Below are 15186 nucleotides of genomic sequence, written 5' to 3' on the forward strand. Positions count from 1 at the left end.
GGTAGCCAATAAGCCACTGTGATATTACCACAAGGGGGACTTTATTGCTGGTAGCAATTGCAGGTTTTTTCACCCACATTCCAGCTGCTACAGATGTCTCTAAATATCCTTTATGTTTGTCACCATGTCAAGATTGTGGACTTACTGCACCTGTGCTAGATCTTGCTGTCCACTTTATAGAGCAAGAGGCATATATATTTCTATGTCATTTTCTAAATATTAATTTAATATTAATAATTAATCAATTATTAATTAAAATAATACTAAGTCTATTTTCTAAATATTTGGATAACTGTATTTCAATATAACTGGTTTCTTTTATGATCCTAGTTACTTTATTTTGGACATTAAAAAACTGTTATTCTGAGAATAATGGTATTCTGAGTCAGCCTCCCCAGACTGAGAGGCATAGATGGCACAAAAACAGTGACTCGGTACACTGTGAGCTGGTGAGGGGACTTCCTGTCCCTGACCCAGGTCCATGGGGGTTGCTGCAGGACTTGGACATCCATGCTGACTAGCTTTGCCCACATCCCTCTCTGAGACTATCAGCCTGGGTCTTTGGGCAAGAATCTGCACCCAGGGGCACTGGTGTTCTCATGCAGTATGTGTGTGGCGGTGGGGAAGGGGACAGGTTACAGGAGATAGGTTGGGTGATAACTAATACCCCAGAAAGCCTCGGTGAGCCCTCATCATGGGCTAGCTCTCTTCCACCGATGGCAGAGCCAGGACATGTTGTTTCCTTTACTGCTGCCCTTTGACAGAGCCGAGAGGAACTGAGCAGTCCCCTGGCCGTGGAGGCAGCTTCCTCCTTGTCTGTCACGTGGAACTTGGCTCCTGTCCCTCACAGCCTTGGGTCACACAGCTACGTCGCCTGATCGGAGACAAGCCAGGAACAGCATGGGCTCGGGGGCCAGCATGCTGAGAGCCTTCCTCCTTCTCCTGGGTAAGTGAGGAATGCAGAAATGGGGTGGACGTGATTCTTCTGTGGCAGGGGTGCCTCAGTGAGTGGGAAACCAGGGGAGCATTAGCCCACTGGGGCTCAGTCCCTAAAGCACAGATGTGTCCCTTCGGATAGATGGCTTTTCTCATTTTGAGACTGAGACCCTGAGCAATGATTTTGTCTGTTTCATTCCATCTGCAACTTACAAATGCTTCTGGACAAGAGGAGAACTGGAAAGGGTCAGGTGGTAGAAAGAGCTTTGGGTTTAGGACCTAGACAAATCTGCTTTATTTATTTATTTATTTATTTTTTCAAATCTGGCTTTAAATTGTGGTTCTGTTGCTGACAAACTGCAGCAAGCTTCTTAGACTTTTTCTGTTTCTGAATCAATCAAGTGGGGGAGTGTAATAATGCATATCTTCTAGGATTGTATGAAAATGAAGTTCAATTTAATTAAGTCAAACTGAAATAATTAGATAAAATGAGAAAATGTGGGTACGTAGATGCTTCTCCGTAGTTAGTGGTGAATCAATCCTATTATGGAGTAGAGGAGGCTCTCAGGTTACCCAAAGGTATTCCGGCTTTTTGAAGTCATCTTTATTTCTGTGCATCAAAAGAAGGGAGAAAGGAGAAAGACAGAGACTAATAGAAAACTAAGGCCAGAAATAGAGGGAGAAATATTAAGACCAGAAAAACAGACAGAGAGGAAAAATCGAAAGAGATAAAGATCAAGGCACAGAATGATGGTTAGAATGATATGTCTAAGGCGGAGACTGACGAGATAAAGGGCCATGCGACTTTGCAAAATCTGCTTTGCAGAAAATAACTGTTATTTCTTAGAAAGGCAACAAATGGCCCTTGTTTACACAGATGCTGTTTCTTAGAAGTTGCCCTGGGCCAAGATGCAAAAGCAAGCAGTCTATCTCCAGATCTAATCTTCCTTCAGGGGAAGCAAAAGCCTGTATCCTGGACATGGGCAGTGTTATTTCCGTGGCCAGGACTCTGTCAGAAGCCTGCATCCAGCCCAGGAGTGAACAAAGACCTTGGCTTTCAGGGAGTTAGCATGTCGGCAGGGAGCCTCGGTATCTACCAGTCTAGGCATGGAAATGGACGTGTGTAGTGAGTGGCGTGGCAGTGAGGGGTGGTTAGAACCAGCGCGCACTAAGTGTGCGCAGGCCAGAAAATGCAAAGTGTGCTCAGCAATGTGGCAGAAGCTGGCAGATGTCCTAATCTGTTTCTGCTTTTGACCTATCTAGATATACAGACCAGTCTATCCTGGGGTTGGGTGGGGGGTGGGGGAGGAAGTTAAATTTAAGAAATCCAATGGAAAAATGTGCATATGATACAAAGAGGCAGCTTGCTGAAGACTTACAAACAGAAAAATAAGCCTTGAAAATGCTCAAGATCCCAAATAAGAGGAATAGTAATATGTGACATTTCTGAGTGCATTCGATGTGTTTCATTCCCTCTTAAACAATTTACGTGGGCAGCCCGGGCGTCTCAGCGGTTTAGTGCCACCTTCAGCCCAGGGCCTGATCTTGGAGACCCGGGATCGAGTCCCACTTCGGGCTCCTTGCATGGAGCCTGCTTCTCCCTCTGCCTGTCTCTGCCTCTGTGTGTGTGTGTGTGTGTGTGTGTGTGTGTGTCATGAATAAATAAATAAAATCTTAAAAAAAAAAAACACTTTACGTTAGCTCATTCTTTCCCCCAACAACATCATGAAATAGGTCCCACCATTGTCTGCATTTGAAGGATGAGGTTTTAATTAGTCGCCCAAGGTATCACAGCCAGTTAGTGTTTTCAGATACTTTAGTAGAGGCAGTAGTGTTGAGGAGTGTGTGCTTTACTCTAAACAACCTGATCCTCTGATCCTCTTCTGCAATTTACCAGCCGGGAGTTTGGGCAGATTGTCCACCCTCTCTGTGCTCAGTTTTTTCATCTGTAACTTGGGGATAGTGATTGTACCAGCCTCATAGAGCTGTTGAGAGAGATCAGTCTGTGACTGTATTTAAAGCATGTAGCTAGTATCTGACATGAAGTGAGCACTCACTATTGGAAGGAAATACAGCTAATCATTAACAGTTTCTTTTTTACTTTTTCTAGGAAATAGGATTATGAGACATATTTTAGTTTCTTTGTATTGGCATTTTTCATATTGATCTTCTATATTCTTAATACCAAATAAATACATTTCTGTGCATCAAAAAATAACACTATAGCCCATTGGAAATTGTAAGAAATAATTGAGCTTTTCCTTTATGAACTGGTGAAAGGGACCTGGGGATTATCTAGTGATACCATAGAGGGCAGGTGACCAGGCCAGTCACCCCAGGGCATATGTAAGAGCTATGCATGAGGGCTTTTGGGGACATGGAAGGAAGAGGGACATTTCTGCCTAACTATTCCAGTGCTTGAGCCACTATTTCCCACACAGAGTAGTTGGAGAGTTAGGGGGAAAGCCAGTTTTCCAATATGCTAAAACTATTTTTAAGACTGAGTTCAATGCAACAAATATTCATGGACACCTTGAATGAACACATTTTAACTTAGCTTTTTGTTTTTATTTTTTAGATACATGTATTTGAATGTAGATAGGTAAGTCAACATACCTATAAAAGATAGAATGTCAGAAGTGGAGTTAATGCTCTTTGGGCCCCCCTCTGTCTTCTTTTCCTCTCTCCTCTGGAGGAAACAGCACCACCCCTGCTTTGACTGTGCTGTGTTACTTTCTAGGTGCCAGCATGTGACATAAATGTCACCACAGCATACTCAACATGTTACAGTATCGCCCATTCTCATCCTATAGATCAATGTATGTGTTGCAACTACCTTTTCAATTCTGTTGAAACACTCAGTCATAATTTAGGTATACCTTCTGGTACTGACTGAATTTAGATTCTTACTTTCTGCATAGTTACTGATGCTGTAATGAGCCTTCTTAGTCCCACCTCCTAGAACCCTCATGCAGCTGTTTTCTGGGAGAGAGTCTGGAAGAGGTGTTACTGTCATGAGTATGTGCAATCCTTCCTTCATTGGATATTGCCAAATTGCTCTCCATTTGCAAGGTCTGGGCATATCTGTCTCCCTACAGGTTTAGTAATACTAAATAGTAACAGACTTCTTGCTTTTTTGCCAGAGATGTAAAATATTATCTCCAAGTTTTTAGGTTGTGTGTTCCTGATTACTAGTGAGAATAACCATTTTCCTTCTATTTATCAACCAGCCAGATTTCTTTTTCTATGAATTTCCTGGAGTTTTCTTTGGTTGTTGGTCATTTATGTATTTTTTATGGATATTAATTATTTGGTTCTGTCATGTGTTGCAAACATACTGTCTCAGTATGTTGCTTATATTTTATCTTTGTGGCATCCGTTGCTCTGCAGAAGTCTTAAATGGGATACAATTAAAGTTATCATTCTTTGACTTTTGTTATGTCTTAATTTTCCATCTTGTCTAAGAAACATTTTTTAAAGTAATTTTTTTTAATTTTTAAAACTATTTAATTTTAATTTATTTGGAATTTATTTTTGCATGGCCTAAACAAAGAATCTAATTATAGTTTTTTCTTTTTTTTTTTTTGAATTTTTTTTATTAGAGTTCTATTTGCCAACATATGGTATGGCAGTGCTCATCCCGTCAAGTGACCCCTCAGTGTCCATCACCCAGTCACCCCATCCCCTGTCCGCCTCCCCTTCCACTACCCCCCGTTCATTTCCCAGAGTTAGGAGTCTCTCATGCTTTGTCACCTTCTCTGATTTTTCCCACTCATTTTCTCTCCTTTCCCCTTTAATCCCTTTGACTATTTCTTATATTCCCCGTATGAGTGAAACCATATAATGTTTGTCCTTCTCCGATTGACTTACTTCACTCAGCATAATACCCTCTGTTCAATTCATGTCGAAGCAGATGGTGGGTATTTGTCATTTCCGATGGCTGAGGAATATTCCATTGTATACATAACCCACATCTTCTTTATCCATTCATCTTTCGATGGACACCGAGGCTCTTTCCACAGTTTGGCTGTTGTGGACATTGCTGCTAGAAACATCAGGGTGCAGGTGCCCTGCCATTTCACCGTATCTGTACCTTTGGGGTAAATCCCAGGTAGTGCAGTTACTGGGTCATAGGGCAGCTCTATTTTTAACTCTTTGAGGAACCTCCACACAGTTTTCCAGAGTGGCTGCACCAGGTCACATTCCCACCAACAGTGCAGGAGGGTTCCCCTTTCTCCACATCCTCTCCAACATTTGTGGTTTCCTCCCTTGTTAATGTTCCCCATTCTCACTGGTGTGAGGTGGTATCTCATTGTGGTTTTGATGTGTATTTTCCTGATGGCAAGTGATGCAGAGCATTTTCTCATGTGCGTGTTGGCCATGTCTATGTCTTCCTCTGTGAGATTTCTGTTCATGTCTTTTGCCCATTTCATGATTGGATTGTTTGTTTCTTTGCTGTTGAGTTTCATAAGTTCTTTATAGATCTTGGAAACTAGCCTTTTATCTGATACATCATTTGCAAATATCTTCTCCCATTAGGTAGGTTGTCTTTCAGGTTTGTTGACTGTTTCTTTTGCTGTGCAGAAGCTTTTTATCTTGATGAAGTCCCAATAATTCATTTTTGCTTTTGTTTCCTTTGCCTTCATGGATGTATCTTGCAAGAAGTTGCTGTGGCCAAGTCCAAAAAGGGTGTTGCCTGTGTTCTCCTCTAGGATTTTGATGGAATCTTGTCTCACATTTCGATCTTTCATCCACTTTGAGTTTATCTTTGTGTCTGGTGTAAGAGAATGGTCCAGTTTCATTCTTCTGCCTGTGGCTGTCCAATTTTCCCAGCACCATTTTTTGAAGAGACTATCCTTTTTCCAGGGGATATTCTTTCCTGCTTTGTCGAATATTAGTTGACCATAGCCTTGAGGGAACATTTCTGGGTTCTCTATTCTGTTCCATTGATCTATGTATCTGTTTTTGTGCCAGTACCACACTGTCTTGATGACCACAGCTTTGTAGTACAACCTTAAATCTGGCATTGTGATGCCCCTGGCTCTGCTTTTCTTTTTCAATATTCCCCTGGATATTCGGGGTCTTTTCTGATTCCACACAAATCTTGAGATTATTTGTTCTAACTCTCTGAAGAAAGTCCATGGTGTTTTGATAGGGATTGCATTGAAAGTGTAAATTGCCCTGGGTAGCACTGACATTTTCACAATATTTATTCTTCCAATCCATGAGCATGGAATATTTTTCCATCTCTTTGTGTCTTCCTCAATTTCTTTCAAGTGTTCTGAAGTTTTTAGGGTAGATCCTTTAACTCTTTGGTTAGGTTTATTCCTAGCTATCTTATGCTTTTGGGTGCAATTGTAAATGGGATTGACTCCTTAATTTCTCTTTCTTCAGTTTCATTGTTAGTGTATAGAAATGCCCCTGATTTCCAGGCATTGATTTAGTATCCTGCCACATTGCTAAATTGCTGTATGAGTTCTAGCAATCTTGGGGTGGAGTCTTTTGGGTTTTCTTTGTACAGTATCATGTCATCTGTGAAGAGGGAGAGTTTGACTTCTTTGCTGCTTTGAATGCCTTTTATTTCTTTTTGTTGTCTGATTGCTGAGGCTAGGACTTCTACTACCATGTTGAATAGCAGTGGTGAGAGTGGACATCCTTGTCATGTTCCTGATCTTAGGGGAAAGGCTCCCAGTGTCTCCCCATTAAGAATGATATTTGCTGTGGGCTTTTCGTAGATGACTTTTAAGATGCTGAGGAATGTTCCCTCTATCCCTACTCTGAAGAGTTTTGATCAGGAATGGATGCTGTATTTTGTCAAATGCTTTCTCTGCATCTGTTGAGAGGATCATATGGCTCTTGCTTTTTCTCTTGTGGATATGATCTATCACATTGATTGCTTTATGAGTATTGAACCAACCTTGCATCCTGGGGATAAATCCCACTTGACCATGGTGAATAATCTTCTTAATGTTCTGTTGGATCCTATTGACCAGTATCTTGTTGAGGATATTTGCATCCATGTTCATCAGGGATATTGGTCTATAATTCTCCTCTTTGGTGGGGTCTTTGTCTGGTTTTGGAATTAAGGTGATGCTGGCCTCATAGAACGAGTTTGGAAGTATTCCATCCCTTTTTATGTTTTGGAACAGCTTTAATAGAATAGGTGTGGTTTCTTCTTTAAACATTTGATAGAATTCCCCTGGGGAGTCATCTGGCCCTGGACATCAGTGTCTTGGGAGGTCTTTGTTGACTGCTTCAATTTCCTCCTTGGTTATTGGCCTGTTCAGCTTTTCTAATTCTTCCTGTTCCAGATTTGGTGTTTTGTGGTTTTCCAGAAATGTGCCCAATTCTTCTAGATTGCCTAATTTATTGGCGTTATGGCTGCTCATAAATATGTTTTTAAAATCGATTGTATTTCCTTGGTATGAGTTGTGATCTCTCTTTTTCATTCATGATTTTATTAATTTGAGTCTTTTTTTCCTTTTCTTTTTAATAAGGCTAGCTAATGGTTTATCTATCTTATGAATTCTTTCAAAGAACCAACTCCTGGTTTTGTTGATCTGTTCTACAGTTCTTCTGGTCTCTATTTCATTGAGTTCTGCTCAAATCTTTATTAACTCTCTTCTGCTTGGTGTAGGTTTTATTTGCTGTTCTTTTTCCAGTTCCTTTAGGTGCAAGGTTAGCTTGCATATTTGAGTTTTTCCCATTTTTTTGAGGGATGCTTTTATTGTGATGTATTTCCCTCTCAGGACTACTTTTGCTGTATCCCAAAGATTTTGAACGGTTGTATCTTCATTCTCATTAGTTTCCATGAATCTTTTAAATTCTTCTCGAATTTCCTGGTTGACCCTTTCATCTTTTAGCAGGATGGTCTTTAACCTCCAAGTGTTTGAATTTCTTCCAAGTTTCTTCTTGTGATTGAGTTCAAGTTTCAAAGCATTATGGTCTGAAAATATGCAGGGGACAATCCCAATCTTTTAGTATCGGTTAAGACCTGATTTGTGACACAGTATATGGTCTATTCTGGAGAAAGTTCCATGTGCACTTGAGAAGAATGTGTATTCAATTGCATTTGGATGTAAAGTTCTGTAATATCTGTGAAATCCATCTGGTCCAGTGTATCATTTAAAGCTCTTGTTTCTTTTTTTTTAATAATAAATTTATTTTTTATTGGTGTTCAATTTGCCTACATACAGAATAACACCCAGTGCTCATCCCGTCAAGTGCCCCCCTCAGTGCCAGTCACCCATTCACCCCCCACCCCGGCCCTCCTCCCCTTACACCACCTCTAGTTCGTTTCCCAGAGTTAGGAGTCTTTATATTATGTCTCCCTTTCTGATATTTCCTACCCATTTCTTCTCCCTTCCCTTCTATTCCCTTTCACTATTATTTATATTCCCCAAATGAATGAGACCATATAATGTTTGTCCTTCTCCGATTGACTTATTTCACTCAGCATAATACCCTCCAGTTCCATCCACATTGAAGCAAATGGTGGGTATTTAAAGCTATTGTTTCTTTGGAGATGTTGTGCTTAGAAGATATGTCATTTGCAGAAAGTGCCGTGTTGAAGTCTCCCAGTGTTAGTGTATTTTTATCTAAGTATGTCTTTTCTTTGGTTATTGATTGATATACTTGGCAGCTCCCACATTAGGGGCATAAATATTCATGATTGCCAGGTCCTCTTGTTGGATAGATCCTTTAAGTATGATATAGTGTCCCTCTTCATCTCTTACTACAGTCTTTGGGATAAACTTTAATTTATCTGATATGATTGCTTTCCCTGCTTTCTTTTCAGGAGGATTTGAATGATAAATGGTTCTCCAACCTTTCATTTTCAGGCTGTAAGTGTCCTTAGGTCTCAAATGAGTCTCTTATAGCTAGCGAATAGATGGGTCTTCCTTTTTTATCCAGTCTAAAACCCTGCGTGTTTTGATGGGATCATTTAGCCCATTCACATTCGGAGTTACTATTGAAAGACATGAATTGAGTGTCATTGAATAGGACCTATTCAGTCCCTGTTTTTGTGGATTATTTCTTTGGGTTTCCTCTTTCTTTTACAGAGTCCCCCTTAATATTTCTTGCAGAGCTGGTTTGGTGGTCACATATTCTTTCAGTTTCTGCCTATCTTGGAAGCTCTTTATCTCTCCTTCTATTCTGATTGAGAGCCTTGCTGGGTAAAGTATTCTTGGCTGCATTTAGGACCCTGAATATATCTTGCTGGCCCTTTCTCACCTGCCAGGTCTCTGTGAAGAGGTCTGCTGTTAATCTAATCTAATCTGCTGTTAGGGATCTCTTGTCTCTTGCTGCTTTAAGGATTTTCTCTTTATCTTTGGAATTTGCAAGTTTCACTATTAATGTTGAGGTGTTGACTGGTTTTTATTGATTTTTGGGGGGAGATCTTTCTATCTCCTGGATCTGAATGTCTATTTCCCTCCCCAAATTAGGGACATTTCCAGCTATGATTTCTTCCAATATGCTTTCTGGCCCTCTGTCCCTCTCAGCGTTTTCTGGAACCCCAATTATATGTAGATTCTTCCTTCTGAAGCTGTCATTTATTCCCTTAACCTTTCCTCATGGTCTTTACTTGTTTTTCTCTTTTTTTTCCTCAGCTTCCTTCCTTGCCATCAACTTGTCTTCTATGTCACTCACTCTTTCTTCTACCTCATTAACACTCGTTGTTAGGACCTCCAGTTTGGATTGCATCTCATTTAATTGATTTTTAATTTCAGCCTGATTAGATCTAAATTCTGCAGTCATGAAGTCTCCTGAATCCCTTTGGTTCTTTCCAGAGCCACCGGTAGTTTTATAATTGTGCTTCTGAATTGGCTTTCTGACATCGAATAGTAATCCAAATTCTGTAATTCTGTGGAGAGTGTACTGTTTCTGATTCTTTCTTTTGTGGTGAGTTCTTCTTTCTAGTCTTTTTGCTCTGTGTAGAACAGCTGTATGAGTGGACTGAGTCAAGAATATCAACCACGACCTAAGTAAATTTCACCCTAGATGATTCTTGTTATAAGTGAACACCCTTCTCTGTGTAGCTTTCCAGCTGTTCTCTCTTTAAATCTCAGGTCAAATTTGTAGGTGTTCAGGATCGTTGAAAGTTACCTAGATAAGTTGGTGGGGCCAGGTGAGTTGAGGACCCCTACTCCTCTGCCATCTTGCCCTGCCCCCAGTGTTTTTCTATGTGAAACATGAATTGTCTTATTATCATTTATTGAACCATCTTTCCTGTCTCCTCTGCTTTACAGTGCCTCTTCTAGTTTATATATGCATTTAATGTATGTTTGAACTGTTAATGGGATTCTTATTCTGTGCCACTTTTTCTGTCTGTGTTGAGTCCTGCCACACTCTTGTATTCACTGCAGCTTATGAATTTGATAACTTATAGGTAAAATCCCTTCCCCTCCTCTGCCTTCTTCTTCGTCACTTCCCCCTCCTCCTCCTCCTCCTCCTCTTTCTTCTCCTTCTTCTCTCTTCCTCTTTGACATTAAACTCATCTTGGCTCTTACTATACCTTGTCTCTTATGTGTAGATTGCTTTCCTTGAATGCATCATAAAAGCCCACTTCCTGAGAACTGATTCTGAGCATGGTGCCTCACCCAGCACTCTAGGTAGATCTCATTTGTTTCTCACAAATAGCCCACAAAGCAGATACTCTTATCATCATGCTCATTTCACAGATGAGGAAATTGAGGCACAGAGTGATAAAGTAGCCTACCAGAGGTGGGAGGCAGTTTGGTATTAGAGCTAAAAATACAACTTTACAGCATCAAACTATAGCAGGTGAGTGAGAATGCTGGGATTCAAATGCAAATAGTTTGATGCTGTAAAGCTGTATTTTTAGCTCTAATACCAAACTGCCTCCCAGCTAAGAATAGAAAGTAGCTTCATCATGGAAAACTGACATGACTTTTTAAACTGCTCTCTCAATCTTTTATTTCAGGATAGTTTCAAACTTGAAAAAAAGTTGCAAGAATAATAATATAAGTGTCTTTTAACACCTGTATGATTTGCTGATTTCTTAATCAAGAAATCTACCATATCTTATGTCTCTAGAGAGATATAAAACAAATGAGGCTATATATACTTCTATAAATAGAAAGAGATATCTTTTTTTCAGAGCCATTTGAAATTATGTTGTATATGTCATGTTTTTTTAAACCCCTAAATACATTAATGTGTATTTCTTAAAAACAGAGACAATGTCTTGCATAACCACAGCACAGTTAGCAACTGCAGGAAAGTTAACATTGACGAAACACTTTCACATAATCGATCACAGTCTAATATTTTCAGTGGACTTACCAATTCCCTTTATAGCCTTCACTGTGCTCAGCAAAGGAGCCAGTAGAGGGGCAAGTGCTGCACTTGGTGACTTTGTTTCTTTAGCCTTCTTTACTCCCTAGCCATTGTCTTTTATGCCAATGATATTTTAGAAGCTTCCATCTCCTTTTCTTTCATAGAAAATTCCTCATTTTGAAGTTTGCCTGGTATTCTAATGATTTCAGTTATCCATTCTGCAGTAGATAATGCATAACTGCTCTTGGGTCCTTCTCAGGGCTTCACATTTGGAAGAAGAAGATATCTATCTGAGAAAGACTCATGTTCCTTTGACATGATGATAAAAAGACTTAAAGATAGATTTTGGATTATGGTTGTCACAATTTTAAATAAATTATTTTCCACTTAACTACCAACCAATCAATATTGTTAAATTTTGGTAATATATTGCTATAAGAATAGCTGCTGAAAATATGTGGTGAAATTTCTAGGCATGTTCTTAGAGGTGTGCACCTTCCTTTTTAAAAGACTGCCAGATAAAATATTCCTATGGACTCTTAATTCCAACCAAAATGTCAGCCATCTGTCTCCATTTTAATTCTGTTGGAAACCACGCGCTGAAATCTATGTATTATTATAATCATGATAGTAAAAGAAGTACAGTATCACTGTAATTATGTTCCAGTGCCTAAAACATTCTTCATTGAAAGAGCCAGAGTTATTGAAGAGAATGGAGGCTTCCCCCCATCCCTTAATTTATAATGAAAAGATGGCAGAGGCCAGGGTAAAGAGAATTAAATTCGTTTTTATCTTACAAGTCAAAGTCATCACTTTATTCTTTGGCTCTTAGTCCCTGAGATCTTTGTAAAAATATTTCCTGACAGCTTTTCCCCTGTTTCAGATTCCTGCCAAGACAACAGTTCAGAATAATGCAGTGAGCAGATTCCAGGAAGAAAGAATTCTTGACATGTTAGTTTTTTCTTTTGCTGTGCAACAATTTATCACAAGTGTAACAAAAGAAAATAAACAGTAGGGTCACTCAGAAAGTCAGCAGAAGGTAAAGGAAGAGGGAGAACCCCAGGAAGGGGAAGAGAAATGTCCTCTTCAAGCCAGAATTCTCTCCGTGACTTTTACCCTTTTCCTTTGTGTGTGTGTGTGTGTATGTGTGTGTGTGTATTTTTTTTTTTATTGGAGGAGTTCTATTTGCCAGCATATAGTATAACACCCAGTGCTCATCCCGTCACCGCCCCCCCCCTCAGTGCCTGTCACCCAGTCACCTCATCCCCCCGCCCTCCTCCCCTTCCACTACCCCTTGTTCGTTTCCCAGAGTTAGGAGTCTCTCATGTTCTGTCATCCTCACTGATATTTCCCACTCATTTTCTCTCCTTTCCCCTTTATTACCTTTCACTATTTTCTATATTCCCCAAATGAATGAGACCTTATAATGTTTGTCCTTCTCTGATTGACTTACTTCACTCAGCATAATACCCTCCAGTTCCATCCACGTCGAAGCAAATGGTGGGTATTTGTCACTTCTAATGGCTGAGGAATATTCCATTGTATACATAGACCACATCTTCTTTATCCATTCATCTTTCGATGGACACCAAGGCTCCTTCCACAGTTTGGCTATTTGTGGACATTGCTGCTAGAAACATCGGGGTGCAGGTGTCCCGGCATTTCATTGCATCTGAATCTTTGGGGTAAATCCCAGCAGTGCAATTGCTGGGTCTAATTGGTTTGCTTGGATTTTCCTTTACTATTGAAATTTTAAGAGTTCTTAATATATTCTGGCTATGAGTCCTTTGTCAAATATGTGATCTGAAAATATTTTTTCCCAGTCTCTAGTTGGTGTTTTCATCCTCCTTTTGTTTTTCACAAAACAAAAGTACTTAATTTTTATTAAGTCTAATTTACTGATTTTTTTCCCTCTTACAGATCACACTTTTGATAGCACATCTGAGAAGTTTTCACCACACACTTGTAAAGTCTCCAAGATTTTACCTTCTGTTTTCTCCTAAAAGTTGTCAACTTAAAAAAAAAAAAAAAAAAAAAGCTGAGCCAAAATGAAAATAAAAGCATTGATTGGGGACCTTCTAATTATAATTCTAAAGCACAGAAGATTTGGGCAGCAATACAAATAGTGTGGCTGCCTCCCCCACCCCCTGCCCGCCAGGGGACAGAAGTCAAGGGTTCCTAAAGACAAACATCAGGATTGCCTGTATGTTGTTTACAAAGAATTTTTATTGGTGTTGGCAGCAGAAAAGTAATATTGACTGAGTATAATTGGTTGCTAAGGTTATCACTAAGCCTTCTCTTAGTAAGTTGTAGGTGTTGGGGCTGAATCCTTGCAATATTTACAGGTTGGCCCAATTAAAAAGTTCATGGGTCTACCCAGTAAGGACATGCATAAGGTCCATCTCCTTTAATGGCTTCCTGGTTCCCTTGACATAAACCACTCCATTTATATTTCACCTTTTACAGAGTTGTATACTTTTATATTTAACATTTAAATCTATGATCCACTTGGAGTTCGTTTGTGAATTTAGCTCAGCATACTTTATTGTTGTTGTTGCTGCCTATAGACATCCAATTGCTCCAGCACCATTGGTGGAAAAAAGCTATTCTTCCTCTATTTAATTAATTTTACTCTCTTGTCCAGTCATACTTGTATGGACTATTTCTGGGTCATCTTTTCTTTTCCACTGATGTATGTATCTGCCCCTCTGCCCATACCACACAGTCTTGATTTCTGTAGGTGTGTAAGTTTCAAGGTGGAGAGTGATCCCACCTACTTTATTCTTCATTTTCTTTTTTTTTAATTTTTTTTTATTTATTTATGATAGTCACACACAGAGAGAGAGACAGAGACACAGGCAGAGGGAGAAGCAGGCCCCATGCACCGGGAGCCCGACGTGGGATTTGATCCCGGGTCTCCAGGATCGCGCCCTGGGCCAAAGGCAGGCGCCAAACTGCTGCGCCACCCAGGGATCCCTTATTCTTCATTTTCAAAAAAAGGTTTATAGCAATTCTATTTCCTTTACCTTTCCATGTAAATTTTAGAATAATCTTATCTACAGCCACAAAAAAAATCCTGCCAGGATTTTGATAGGAATTACATTAAATTTATAGATCAATTTGGGGAGATTTGACAGCTTTTCTATTTATTAAGATTCTTTTTTTGTTTCTCTCATCACCATTGTGGAATTTTTAATATGTGAGACCTGTACCTGTATTAGATCTATACCTAAGTATTTTTTGAGAAGTGATAGTAAATTGTATTTAAATTTTCTCTATGTGTCATTGTTGGTATATAGAATTATAATAGATTTGTGTATGTCAATCTTCTATTTTGCCACCTTAGTGAACTAGCTTACTAATTCTAAAAGTTTTTTTTTTTTTTAAGATCCTTTAGGATTTACTGCATGGACCATGATCTACAAATGGTTGTATTTTTCCCTTTTTGAATGGTATGTGCTTTTTATTTCCTTTTCTTGCCTTATTGGACTGGCAGGAACTTCCAGTACCATGTTGAACAGGTAGAGTGACAACTTTAACTTGTCCTTGATTGTAGTGGGAAATCATCTTATTTCTTACAATTAAGTATGATGTTAGGTATAGGATATTTTGTAGATTCTTTATCAAGTTGAAGGTGTTTCCCTCTTTTCCAGTTTTCTGAGAATTTTTGTCATAAGTGGATATAGAATCTTGTCAAATGCTTTTCCTGCATCACTCAGTATGATCATGTGATTTTATTTTTCTGTCGTTTGTTAATGTGGTGGACTGCATTGATGGATTTTTGAATATCACTCCAGCCTTGCATCCTTGAACGGACTCCATTTAGTCATGATTTATAATTTTTTTTTTATTTTGCTGAGTTCTACTTGATAACATTTTGGTAAGGGTTTTTGAGTCTTTATTCGTAAGGGACACTGGTCTGTAGTTTTTTGCACCTTTTTTCTCTGG

At 39.3% G+C, this 15186-nt stretch overlaps 1 protein-coding gene across 4 annotated transcripts in view; it reads left to right on the forward strand.

Moving 5' to 3' along the window:
- The first annotated feature begins 569 nt into the window (after positions 1 to 569).
- The window catches only part of TMEM273 (transmembrane protein 273), a 58715-nt gene continuing 44098 nt past the window's right edge, over positions 570 to 15186 (forward strand). For 2 of the 4 annotated variants that reach the window (XR_012020963.1, XM_072806340.1), the window contains exon 1: positions 598 to 946. Coding sequence is in view for 3 of the 4 variants with exons in the window: in XM_072806340.1 (XP_072662441.1) it covers positions 901 to 946 (46 nt within the window). In the remaining variant the exon portion in view is untranslated. Of the gene's footprint in view, positions 947 to 15186 lie in introns of all 4 variants that reach the window. The other 2 variants (XM_072806339.1, XM_072806341.1) reach the window with 2 other exon arrangements.

Source organism: Canis lupus, chromosome 29 (genome assembly GCF_048164855.1).
Source record: "Canis lupus baileyi chromosome 29, mCanLup2.hap1, whole genome shotgun sequence".
NCBI classification, from domain to species: domain Eukaryota; kingdom Metazoa; phylum Chordata; class Mammalia; order Carnivora; family Canidae; genus Canis; species Canis lupus.